Below are 11918 nucleotides of genomic sequence, written 5' to 3'. Positions count from 1 at the left end.
CCGGCGACGCGTCGATCGCTGGTGCACTACCTGCCCGCGGGCGAGGCGGGTGCCGCGAGCTCGTCGTCGCAGGGCTCAGCGGCTGCGGACGGAGAGGGGCCGCTGCAGCCCAAGAAGCAGAAGCGGCCGGCGACGCGTCGATCGCTGGTGCACTACCTGCGGGGCCGCGAGGTGGGCGCGCGGGGCCCGGCCGGGCTCCCGGCCTTCGAGGGCCAGCTGCGCGGCTACGCCGTGCGGAAGCTGCCCGAGCTGCTGAGCGAGCGCGAGCTGACCCTGGGCACCCTCAACAAGGTGTTCGCGTCGCAATGGCTGAACGCCAGGCAGGTGGTGTGCGGCACCAAGTGCAACACGCTCTTCGTGGTGGACGTGCAGTCGAGTCAGATCACGCGCATCCCGCTGATGCGGGACCGGGGCCCCGGGCTGGCCAGAGCGCAGCCGGGCTGCGGCATCCACGCCATCGAGCTGAACCCCTCCAAGACGCTGCTGGCCACGGGCGGCGAGAACCCCAACAGCCTGGCCATCTACCAGCTGCCCACGCTGGACCCGGTGTGCCTGGGCGACCGCCACGGCCATAAGGACTGGATCTTCGCCATCGCCTGGATGAGTGATACCGTGGTCGTGAGTGGCTCCCGCGACGGCACCGTTGCCCTGTGGCGGTTTGACCCCGACTTGTTCACTGGCAGCATCGCTTGGCACAACGACGTGGGGCTCCCGGTGTATGGCCACATCCGTCCGAGGGACATGGAGACCATCCCCAGAGCCAGCACCAACCCCAGTAACCGCAAGGTGCGGGCCCTGGCCTTCAGTGGCAAGAACCAAGAGCTGGGAGCTGTGTCCCTGGACGGCTACTTCCATCTTTGGAAAGCCAGGAACACCCTGACCAGGCTGCTCTCCGTCAGGCTGCCTTACTGCAGAGAGAATGTGTGCCTGACCTACTGTGAAGAACTATCCCTGTATGCGGTGGGCTCCCAGTCCCACGTGTCTTTCCTGGATCCCCGCCAGCGCCAGCAGAACATCCGGCCCCTGTGCTCCCGAGAGGGTGGCACTGGGGTGAGATCTCTGAGCTTCTACCAGCACATCATTACTGTGGGCACAGGCCATGGCTCCCTGCTCTTCTATGACATCCGTGCACAGAAGTTCCTGGAAGAGAGGGCCTCGGCCAGCCCGGGCTCTCCTCTTGTGCCCACAGGGAGGAAGCTCAAGCTCACCTGTGGCAGGGGCTGGCTCAATCATGATGACCTGTGGGTGAACTACTTCGGTGGCATCGGCGAATTCCCCAATGCGCTCTACACCCACTGCTACAACTGGCCTGAGATGAAGCTGTTTGTGGCTGGAGGGCCTCTCCCTTCAGGCCTCCACGGGCACTATGCAGGACTCTGGAGCTAAGGATGGCCCCATGTTCTCAAAGTGCCCAAGATTTACCTCCCAGATCCCTCTCCCTCACTTCCTCATGCTGTGTTGTGCTTTAAACTCTATGTGGCTTTTGTCTTTCAGGTGGTTGTGAACAACTTACCTGTGTTTAGTTTAGTAGACAGAGACAGAGTGAAATGAAAGAGAGAGAGACAGAAAGAGAGAGAGAGACCTTTTGGGCAAATCAAAACTTGGCTTTAAAGACTTTCTTGCCCCTCCCCCCAACATCACCATCTTTTTGGCCTTTCTCACAAAGAATTTTGGCTAATCCTTGTGTGCTCTCTTTGAGTGATTCCCATATTAGCATATGCTCTTTCCCTGGGCTGATAACAGTCATGGTCCCCACTACAATTCAGTACTTAATTTTACCAGTATTTCAAGAATATGTTCAGGTTTTTTTACACATTTCACGTGTATGGTGTTTTGGGGAAATCTGTGCTAGAAAGTGGTTTTTGGGTTGGCGGTACAGGGCAGGTTTAGAGCCCTGCTCCAGATAGAAAATATTCCAAGATCTAGATCACCACCATTTTGGAGAATGTTTCCTTTGAATGTTAGAAACTCAGTGTTGTTGTTTGTGTACTGTTGGTGCATAAAATACTTTCAAAATATGTTCTGTTAGTTAACAAATCTTATAATGGTGTTCTTTCAATTAATCTCGATTTTGATTACTCAGTAATCAAATTCAGTATCAGTACCACCTTCCCGCCCTCAGCCACTTGGTTAAAGCTGCTATATTATGGCCAGCTTTTTTGGGTTGCACTTACGCTGCAGATTTTCAGAGCTAATCAACACTGGCCTGTGTGTGGCAGGACAATCAGGGAGGTACTTTTTGGGGTAAACATTTCTTTATAGTTCAGGTAACTATCCAGGCAGCCATTCACAGTGAAGGCTGGCTGTTGTGCTCAGTGTAGGCATTGTTGACACTTTTTTATTGTATACATGGATAATTCCTTTATCTGGATTGAGTATGTGATGTATGCAGAAAACAATAAACATGTTGAACATTTTAGCAATTAAGTGCTAGGCTAAAGTTTTTGATGCTTAGATATACACTTTATTTTTTCTTAGTTATCCTGCTAGCAATCAATGTATGAAATCAAAATTCTTCTGGAGAGAAACTGGAGCTGAAACGGCTATGCACACATTACATTGTACAGTTTTTAAAAAGCACACTTAGGCTACTATCATGGATTAAAATGTTAAAACACCATCTTTAATGCCTTATCTAAATATACTTTCTTATACTTTACAACAGTTAGGTGTGTTGTTTTCAAAGTGATTACCAAGCTTTTCACTTATAAAAATGTACATATTGTTCTTAAAACTACCTATTCACATATCTGTATATTTGTGTGTGTGCGTGTGTATGCTACTTGCCATGTGAGGAACGGACTTAGATGTTACCAGTTTACATATGCAGATATTTCTAATACTTTGTACTACATCTATCAACACTTCCTACTTGGTCTTACTTTCTGTTATGTTTATTTTAAACATGACTAAAAAATCATATTTTATAAAAGATGTTCCATGAAAGACTTATACCCCAGAACCGCTAATCTCCTGCCCATGGATTACATGGGGTAGATTTTGTGTGTGTGTCCATTTAGATATATATAGTCTATACATATATATGTATATGTATGTATGCAGTTTTATGCAAATGATAGCATGTGCTGCACATTAGCTGTGCTGGTTTTTATTATAAAATCTTAGAGATTGTTTCTTATACATACCTACCTCATTCATTTTAATTGCATAGTATTCCTCTATTTGGTTAAACATACTTTATTCATTATACCTATGCTGAACATTTATATTGGTTTTTATTTTGTTCCTGTAAGCTATTCTGCAGTGATTATTTTGGTGCATACATCTTTGTGCACATGTGCATATATAGATCTGCAGGATAAGTTCCTAAAATTGGAACGCTGGGTCAATTTTGTATTGAATAACCATTGCCAAATTACCCTCCAAAGCGGCCCTACCAACATAACCTCCTGTAAATAATGTATGCATGCCTGCTTCACCATACTCCTGCCAATATTGTGTCATCAAATTCTGTATCTTTGCCAATCAGATAGTCTTGATCTTGATCCTTTCTTTCTAAGCCCTATGTGGTTGAGTTAATTAGATTTGTGGTCAGAGTACCAAGTAGGTTCTGAAACAAAGATCAAAAATACGAGGAAGTGAGGGCAAGCAATCAAAATACTGTCACACTAAAGGTAGGGAGGGAGCACCTAGGTTTCAGGCCCACATAGCTAGAGATGGTTACACAGAACCTCTTTAGATCCTCAGCTGGACCTCCTAGAGCTCTCTAGTTTATTGCGACCTGGTTCACTTCTATTCAGTGCATTAAATGTCACTGAAAATTCAAGCAGGAGAATCTGAGAGCCTAAATTAGAATATTTGAGGTAAGTGCGCAAAAGGAGGAAATTACTAGAAATGAAGGGCGGGAATAAAATGAACAGTTGTAGATGAGGAGAGAGTGGACTGAGCTGAATGCTTAAGGCTCTGTCTTAAATGTAAATGAATAGTGGCAACACATGAATACACATAATGTAGGCATCAAGGACATGAGGGAAGAGTTCTCAATTCAGTAAGAGACTTAGAATTTGAGGTTCCTTCTTGATATCAGGAGAACATAACCCAGTGAACCATTGGCTGTATATTCCAGAAAGAGATTATCTTACTGCTGAAAAGATGAGTAGTAAATCACACCCTGGGAATCTCCATTTTAAGGGCATGCAGAATCAAAAAGTCTTAGAGGATCCTAAAAAGAAAAGAAGTAGGGGTGGGAGGTATAAAATAGAAAAGGCCTATTTTACCCAAATGACCTCCTAAGCCTCAGGCAGTAAGATAACATTTAATACCAAAATTAGAGTGACTCAGAGTCCTACCTCAAAGACAGGAAGTGTAGCGGCTTTTTTTGTTGCTTTTTTTTTTTTTAATTCCCCCCCCCCCCCCCCGTAGTCTCCCTAAATACCTAGGACCCCTTAGGGTTGCTCGCTTAAGCATTAATTAGGCTTTTTTCATTGGTCAACTGCTCTTTCTTGAACAATGAAGTCAGACCTAGGTCACATGGAGGGCTTCACAGTGATTTACCTGCTGGAATGAAATGCCTCAGCACTCCAAATGTTGCTGGTACCCACGATTCTGTTGGCTTTAGTGATGCCCTGGCATCTCACAATGATGGGGCATTCTCGCCACCAACTGCTACTAGTCCATATTTGAGTTCATGTAGCAAGGCCATAGGTACAGGTCTCTGCCAGTTTCTTTTCAGATCGTCAAAGGACAAAGGAGTTTTTACTAGGGATGCTCCTTCCCTAAGTACCACAATCAAAATCCCATGCACAAAAAACTAGGTGTGAGAAAAACGAAATACTGGCCTAGGTTTATTAGGGGTATAAATGAAAAATCTTAGTGGAAAAAAAGTAAGTTAAAAATAACTAAAATTTGACCCTCCCTGGTGGCACAGTGGGTTAAAGTACTGCACTAAGAAGCTGAAACCACTTCCGCGTGAGTTCGATTCCCACTTGCCCCAGAGGTGACCACATGGCGTGGCAGACCTCTCCTGACCCGCCCGCTGCTCCCCTCAGCAGTGTACTTCGTCGATCTGCCTGTTCTGCTCCCCACTCTGTCTCTGGTGAAGCCTCTTGCCGCCCCTGAGCCTCTGGCCTGTACCCCAGTTCTGTATGCACAAATAAATAAATCTTAAAAAAATAACTAAAATTTTTCAAAGAAGAAATAAAATACCAGAATAGATTATTAACCCTGGAAAATATGAATACTGCTTTAAAAAAAATCTGCCCTTTTCTCTAAGAAAATTGCATACACAAGTATATAATTATGAACACATAATAGGCACACTTGGCCTGATACTCTCATAAATAAATTATTTGACATTGTTAAGGAATATTAACTTTGAGCTACTTCAGAGCATAGAAAGAAAATTTTACTTTTTTATATGTGGTCAGTATAATAATATACCTGACTATAATTGCACATACACAGATAAATACAACTTGCCCTTAAAAAATACCAAACATAATCAATGCTTAACAAAGAGACTACACCATGGCAAAGTAAAAGTAATTCCTTGAACGCAAAGAAAGTTCACTATTGAGAAATCTACAATTGCAATATATCATACGAATAGGTCAAGTAAGAAGAAACATTATCACGTTAATAAATTCCAATAAATAACTGAAACCCTACTATAATTCTAGTAAAATCTTTAGAAAATTATGGGAAATCTGTAGAAAACTATACCATATGAAGAATATGCATATGATATGTGTGTATTGTGTGTGTATGTGTTGTTAGAAAAGCTAGCACACTGTAAAATACTGGAAAGAGAAAACAGTCACAATTATTTCTAGATATGGCTATAAAAATAAAAACATCAAAAACTGAAATGAAAAATTTGTTAGGACCAATGCTATAATTTGGTAAGATGTTCCATTTTGAACACAATATGTAAGAAATCAGTGATATCCTATTTTCACTTATTTACTCATTCAGCAAATATTTCTTGAATCCTTATCATATACTTTGCACTGTTCCAGATGCTTGTTGAAAAAGACAAGCAGGCCATTGGGGAGACAATAAACAGATAAACTGTGTCAGATGGCTACCAATGCTATAAATAAAATAAATCAGGTTAAAGAGAATAGAGGATATGAATTTTGGAGGAGATGCAGTTTTATTGCTTTTATTGACATATAGTTGAGAAACCATTAATTTCAGGTATACAACATAGATTTGATATTTTTATATATTACAAAGTGGGTCATCACAGTCTAATATCTGTGATACAGAATTAAAATTCTTTCTTGTGACAGGAATTGTTAACATCAACTCTATTAGTTATTTTCAAATGTACAGTACAGTATTATTAAATAGTATAAGCGGATATTTCTACTTTTTGAACCCCTTCACCCTTTTCACTCACCCCCAACTTTGGTGAGCAGCAGTATATTCTCTGTATCTTTGATTTTTTTTTTTTTGGTTTATTCCATATATAAGTGAGATTACAAGATATTCTTCTTTCTGTCTCACTTATTTCACTTAGCATAATGCCCTCAATTTAGATCTATATTGTTGTAAATAGTGGGATTTATTATTTTTAATGGATGAATACTCTTCTGTCATATACATCTATGTATACATGTTCATTACTGCATTACATACAAAAGCCAACCAATGGAAACTAAGTATCCATTGATGGATGAGTAAAGAACATGTGATGTGTCCATCACATATGTGTGTATGTATATATATATATATATACTTGTATATATCTAGTAATATACACATGTATGCATACACATACACATGTATGCATCTACTGTGTTTTAGCAATTTCAGTTGCCAGTAACTTGAAAAAATACTCTCTTGATGGATGAATAAAGAAAACGTGGTATACATACATACAAATATGCATATTCATCTGTCAACGGACACTTAAATTACTTCCATATATGGCTGTTGTAAATAATTTGCAATTAACTTGAGAGTGTGTATACTTTTTCAAGTTAGTGTTTTCATTTCTTTCAGATGAATACCCCATAGTGGGCTCACGTGGTAGTTTTATATTTTATTTCTGAGGAAATTACATACTATTTTCCATAATGACTGCAACAATTAACATTTCCACCAACAGTGAAGATGTCTCCTCTTTCTCTGTGTCCTTACAAACACTTATTGTTGTTTGTGATAATAGCAATTTTAACATGTGTGAGGTGATTTCTCATTATGGTTTAATTTGCAATTTCCCTGATAGCGATATTGAACACCTTTTCAAGTATTTACTGGCCATCTTTATGCCTTCCTTAGTAAAATAAATCTTGAGATTTTCCCATTTTAATTGGATTATTTGTGAAGATTTTTGCTATTGAGCTTTAGATTTACATTGGTTATTTACATATGTTTTATATTTATGTATTATGGATATTAACCTATTATATGGTTTGCAAATATTAGCTCCCATTCTGTATGTTGCCTTTCCATTTTGTTGATGTTTTACTGCACTGTGTAGCAGCTTTTTAGTTGGATATAGTCCAACTACTTTATTTTTGTTAATGGCTGTCTTTGGTGTCAAATCTAAAAGATTATTGCCAAAAGTGATGACAAGGAGCCTGCAAAATTCTGTTTTCTAGGAGTTTTGTGGTTTAACAGATTATGTGCAAATCCTGAATCCATTTTGTGGTGATTTTTGTGTAGGGTGTAAGATAATCGTGCGATCTCATTCCTTGGCATGTGTTATCCAGTTTTGTCAATACCATTTATTGAAAAGAGTGTTCTTTCTGCTTTGTATATTCATGACTCTTTCGTTGTAAACTAATTGATGGAAAAGTGGATTTGTTTCTAGTTTCTCTATGCTGTTCCCAAAGAGAATAAGGGATAGGAATTCTGGGAGAGATATGATTTTAAATAAAGTTACTGGTGAAAACTAGTGAAATGGATAAGTTGCCTTTTGACCCATGATCTAAAGGAAGTGACAGTGAGCTTTATAAGAGACGTGGGTTTTCAGGAAAAGTGGGTGCTAATACAGCCCTCTGAGATGGGACCGTACCTGGTAAATTTGAGCAGCAGAAAGGAGACCAACGTGGTTGAAGGAGTGTTTGTGAAGAAAGGAGTAAGATCAAAGAGGCAATGGTGGAAAACATCATCAGAGATCTGTAAGCACTGTAAGCACTGAAAAGCCAGGAAGCCAGGAATGGTTTTGAACAGGAAATTAGTTTTAAAAGGAAACCTGTCCTCTGAGTACATAATACACTATCTAGGCTGTAGAGAGGAAAAGCCCCTTAAGGATGGAAATCTCTCAGCAGTTTACCGTGGTAATCCAGCTCAAAGGTGATGTTGGCTCTATGCAAAATGAATTAATTCAAACATTCAGTGGTGCTTCCGTTTCAAAATGACAAACATCTCATTAAAGACTTTACAGAAATGAACATAGAGAATATTTAGATTGAGTATGTTGGTGTTGTAGATAAGAAAAGTACTACTCTCAGATCGAATATATTGACATTTTTCTAGAAAACAGAAAAAAAAAAAAGGGTCACTGACAAACCTTAGGGGAGTTTCCATAAGTTTCTATGATAATGTTATAACAATGTTACATTTTGATGGGAGCCAGGCTTCACAGAAGCTCTTCCCAAAGCTTTTACATACTAAAATAACCAAAAGGATTTTCAGCATGGCAAACATAACTGGAGAACTGTCCATGGATGGATTTGGCCACTTGGGGCCTTCCCCAAGTAATGGACTACTATATAGCTGTCAGAACTCTAGGTCTGCTTCTGTCTGTACTGATATGGATAAGTGGCCTTGATAATGTTAGGAGAAATAAGCAAATTGGAAATCAGATGTATATTATAATCCTATACTTGTTTAAAATAGGATGAGGAAAATAAAAAGAAAGAACATATAGTATATATAAGAATATACACAAAAACATTAACAGGCATATATGGAGGGTGAATATTATTTCTTTGAATCAGTGTTTTTTTTTTTTTAATTTCAGGTAAATATCCAGAAATAGGTAGATAGTAGAATAGATCACATAGAATTTCTGTTTTAAATTTTTTAGGAATCTCTATGATGTTTGTATCACTTTACATGCCCACCAAGAGCTTTTAAGTGTTCCCTTCTCGCTACATCTTTCCAACATTTGTTGTTGGTTGTCTTTTGGATAATAGCTATTCTCACAGGGATTTGGTTTCATTATGTCTTTTCACATGCCTGTGACTTATCTGTATGTCTTCTTTGGAAACGTTCTATTCACATCCCATTTTAAAATTTTACTTATTTATTTTGCTGTCTATTATTTTCCCTCTGTATATTTTGGATGTTAACCCTTTGTTGGACATTTGATGTGCAAATATCTTCTCCCATTCAGTATGATGACTTTCACTTTGATGGAATTTTCTTTCATTACAGAACATTCCTTTAGTTCTTTTGTTTATTTTTGCTTTTGTTTCCCTGGCCATAATGATGATACATTTTAAAAGTCATGGTTGAAGTGGGGAGAAGAGAGAAAAGAAGGCAATGATGAATGATGCTGAATATAGCAAGAAGCTCAAATAAAAATGAATTTTTATTTAATATGGAAGTCCATGAAAACTGCTCTCCAGAACAATTGCAATAATCATCAACTACATTGTTTCTGACAAGGGATGAAGAATTCAGTGGGTATCCAAACTGATGATGGAAACCTTTCATTATCCCATTATCATATGACAGGGCTGTGGCTACCTATTTCTTCTCATCAACTTAACCTAGTCAATTTTGGGTGAGTGGTATAAGAATTACTTAGGTACTACCTCATGATATATGCAGAATTGTGAAATCAATGTTTATGATCCAGATGCAAAACAAAAAAGGAAACATGAATCAGCGCCTACCAATGTTAGAATCTGTGTGTTGTTATTTCTTCTTTGTGTACACACACACACAAACATATTATAGACAGAAACTAATTTGAAAAACACAAAGTCTTCCAATTTTCTGGCATACTCATTCTTCTTCCTCAAAATATGTCTGCTTATCGTATGACTATAATTTCAATTTGAGTCTACTTGACACCTAAATGTCCATTAATCTTCTCTAGTCCCTCATTACCAACTATAATTTTATAAGGGGAATTATGTGTTAGCTATGGAACGGGCCAAGGTACATTCTCTGTCATTACCTTAACACATAAAATCCATTTCCATCTCTGGTGTTCTTAATACGGCAAGTTCTATATTATATTAATCTAAGCTCTGCTGAAAATGGGTCATAGCTTTATTTGTAGGGGAAAGACAAATAATCACTCTGAATTTTAAAAACATGCATTGAGTTTATAGTCAAAGGGAAGAGCAGACAAAATTCATAAGCCTTAATCTCAGCGTTAGGATTGAGTATTGTGAATACATGGAGCATACTTGTACAAACTTCCCCAGTATTAATCAGCAGTCTTCTGAAATCTTGACAGTTTCACTTCAAAGAATTTAACCAATGCATAATTTTTCAACTAAATATTAGCATCGGTAATATAAAGCAAAACAGAAATATATACATACATTTGCTCAATTTTTCTTTCTTTTCACTAGGCATTATATAATACTTAGTCATAATATTGACACACACCCTAATGGCTGACTGATAGAGCTGTAAATAGATGAGCCAAACCATTGAGAATCATTCAAGTCAATGATTTAAACTAATGTACACAAAGCCATCAACTGAATAATAGTAATAACCCCTCACCTAAACCGTCTAACTGTTTTGAATTTGGCAACCTGATAACATAATATTTTTCTGGAAAATGAAATGCATATTATCTATATATAAAAGGCTGAGATCATAGATTACAATTGTGATCTTTATAATCCCTTTGTAAAAGGTAAATTCCATAAACAAAGGAGCAGACACATCATAATAGGATCAGAATCTTCTGCTGAGGAGCATTATGGTAGAAACATATATTTGACCTTTAAGATCTCAATACAATATCGATCCTTGCATCACATTTATATCCATAAGTAGTGTCTAGTATTTCATCTTCACCAGCAAAGAGATTTTATTACTATGCCTGTTTATTGGTACCTCTATCTTTGTGTGAGCGTTCACATATATAAACACTTGCATCCAGACAGAGATAAACTGTCTTCAGTGTGAAGAGCTCAAGGTAATGTCTTATTAAAATCTTGAATCTTCTTTGTTTTATTTTATAACTCTCAGTGGGTGACTCACCCAGTCTCAAAATGAAAAACACAAGTCAAACTAATGGCAGAGCACTGCAGTCACCCACAGTATCTGTTATTGTATTTTTTCCAATTTACTGGGCTGGGTATTGAGTAATGAATGATAATGATACTATTTTTTGAGAATATTTAAACATTAAAAAAACCTCAAAGTTCCAATGCTTTCTAGTAACCAGGCCTCATTTCATCTCAATATTTGAGTTTCTGACCAGATAATAACTATTCGTTCTAGAACTATAAATGTCAACCATCAAGGTACAAAATGTGTACTGTGTATTACATGGTACTTATGGGAAATCAGGTGGGAGAAGTGATTACCTTTCAGATTCTATACTGCCAATTACGCTTCTCCTATAGTCACTTATTAGAGAGAAGTGAAAATGGTCAATAAGGATGACAATTTTTTCATCTCATTATCACACACCTACAGAATTTGTGGCCAAGAAAGGATTAATGTGTGATAAAATTGTATAGGTATATAAAGACTATTAAAGCTCATATAGTGCAATGCTCTTAATGTTAGCAAGATATTTTTATAGTAGTAATTTTAAATGCAGTTCATGACTTCTAAACAAAATACATTTGTAATGTAGCAAAAACTCATGTTCTACAATCTAGAGTTAATTTATAGTAAAATTGTGGATGAAGTTGAAGCCCTCCTTGAATAGTAAAAAATCCATTCTGGTTTCCTAGAAGTAAACACTCACTGTAACAGTTTAGTAAATACCTGTCCAAGTCAAGATTTATATATATATA

The 11918-nt window shown here is 38.4% G+C and overlaps 1 protein-coding gene across 1 annotated transcript; it reads left to right on the top strand.

Moving 5' to 3' along the window:
* The first annotated feature begins 38 nt into the window (after nt 1-38).
* DCAF12L2 (DDB1 and CUL4 associated factor 12-like 2) lies at nt 39-1556 on the top strand. The gene has a single exon (XM_004685782.1). It carries the CDS (start codon nt 400-402, stop codon nt 1384-1386), a length of 987 nt encoding a protein of 328 aa, XP_004685839.1. The 5' UTR covers nt 39-399; the 3' UTR covers nt 1387-1556.
* The last annotated feature ends 10362 nt before the right edge of the window (nt 1557-11918 follow it).

This window comes from Condylura cristata, unplaced genomic scaffold, assembly GCF_000260355.1.
Source record: "Condylura cristata isolate star-nosed mole 26May11 unplaced genomic scaffold, ConCri1.0 scaffold00019, whole genome shotgun sequence".
NCBI classification, from domain to species: Eukaryota; Metazoa; Chordata; class Mammalia; order Eulipotyphla; family Talpidae; genus Condylura; species Condylura cristata.
Note: the sequence above shows the minus strand (reverse complement) of the source record. Positions and strands in the feature narration are given on the sequence as shown.

Coding starts and splice junctions, on each gene's coding strand:
- DCAF12L2 (XM_004685782.1), top strand. CDS start 400: ATGCGGGACCGGGGCCCCGGGCTGGCCAGAGCGCAGCCGGGCTGCGGC.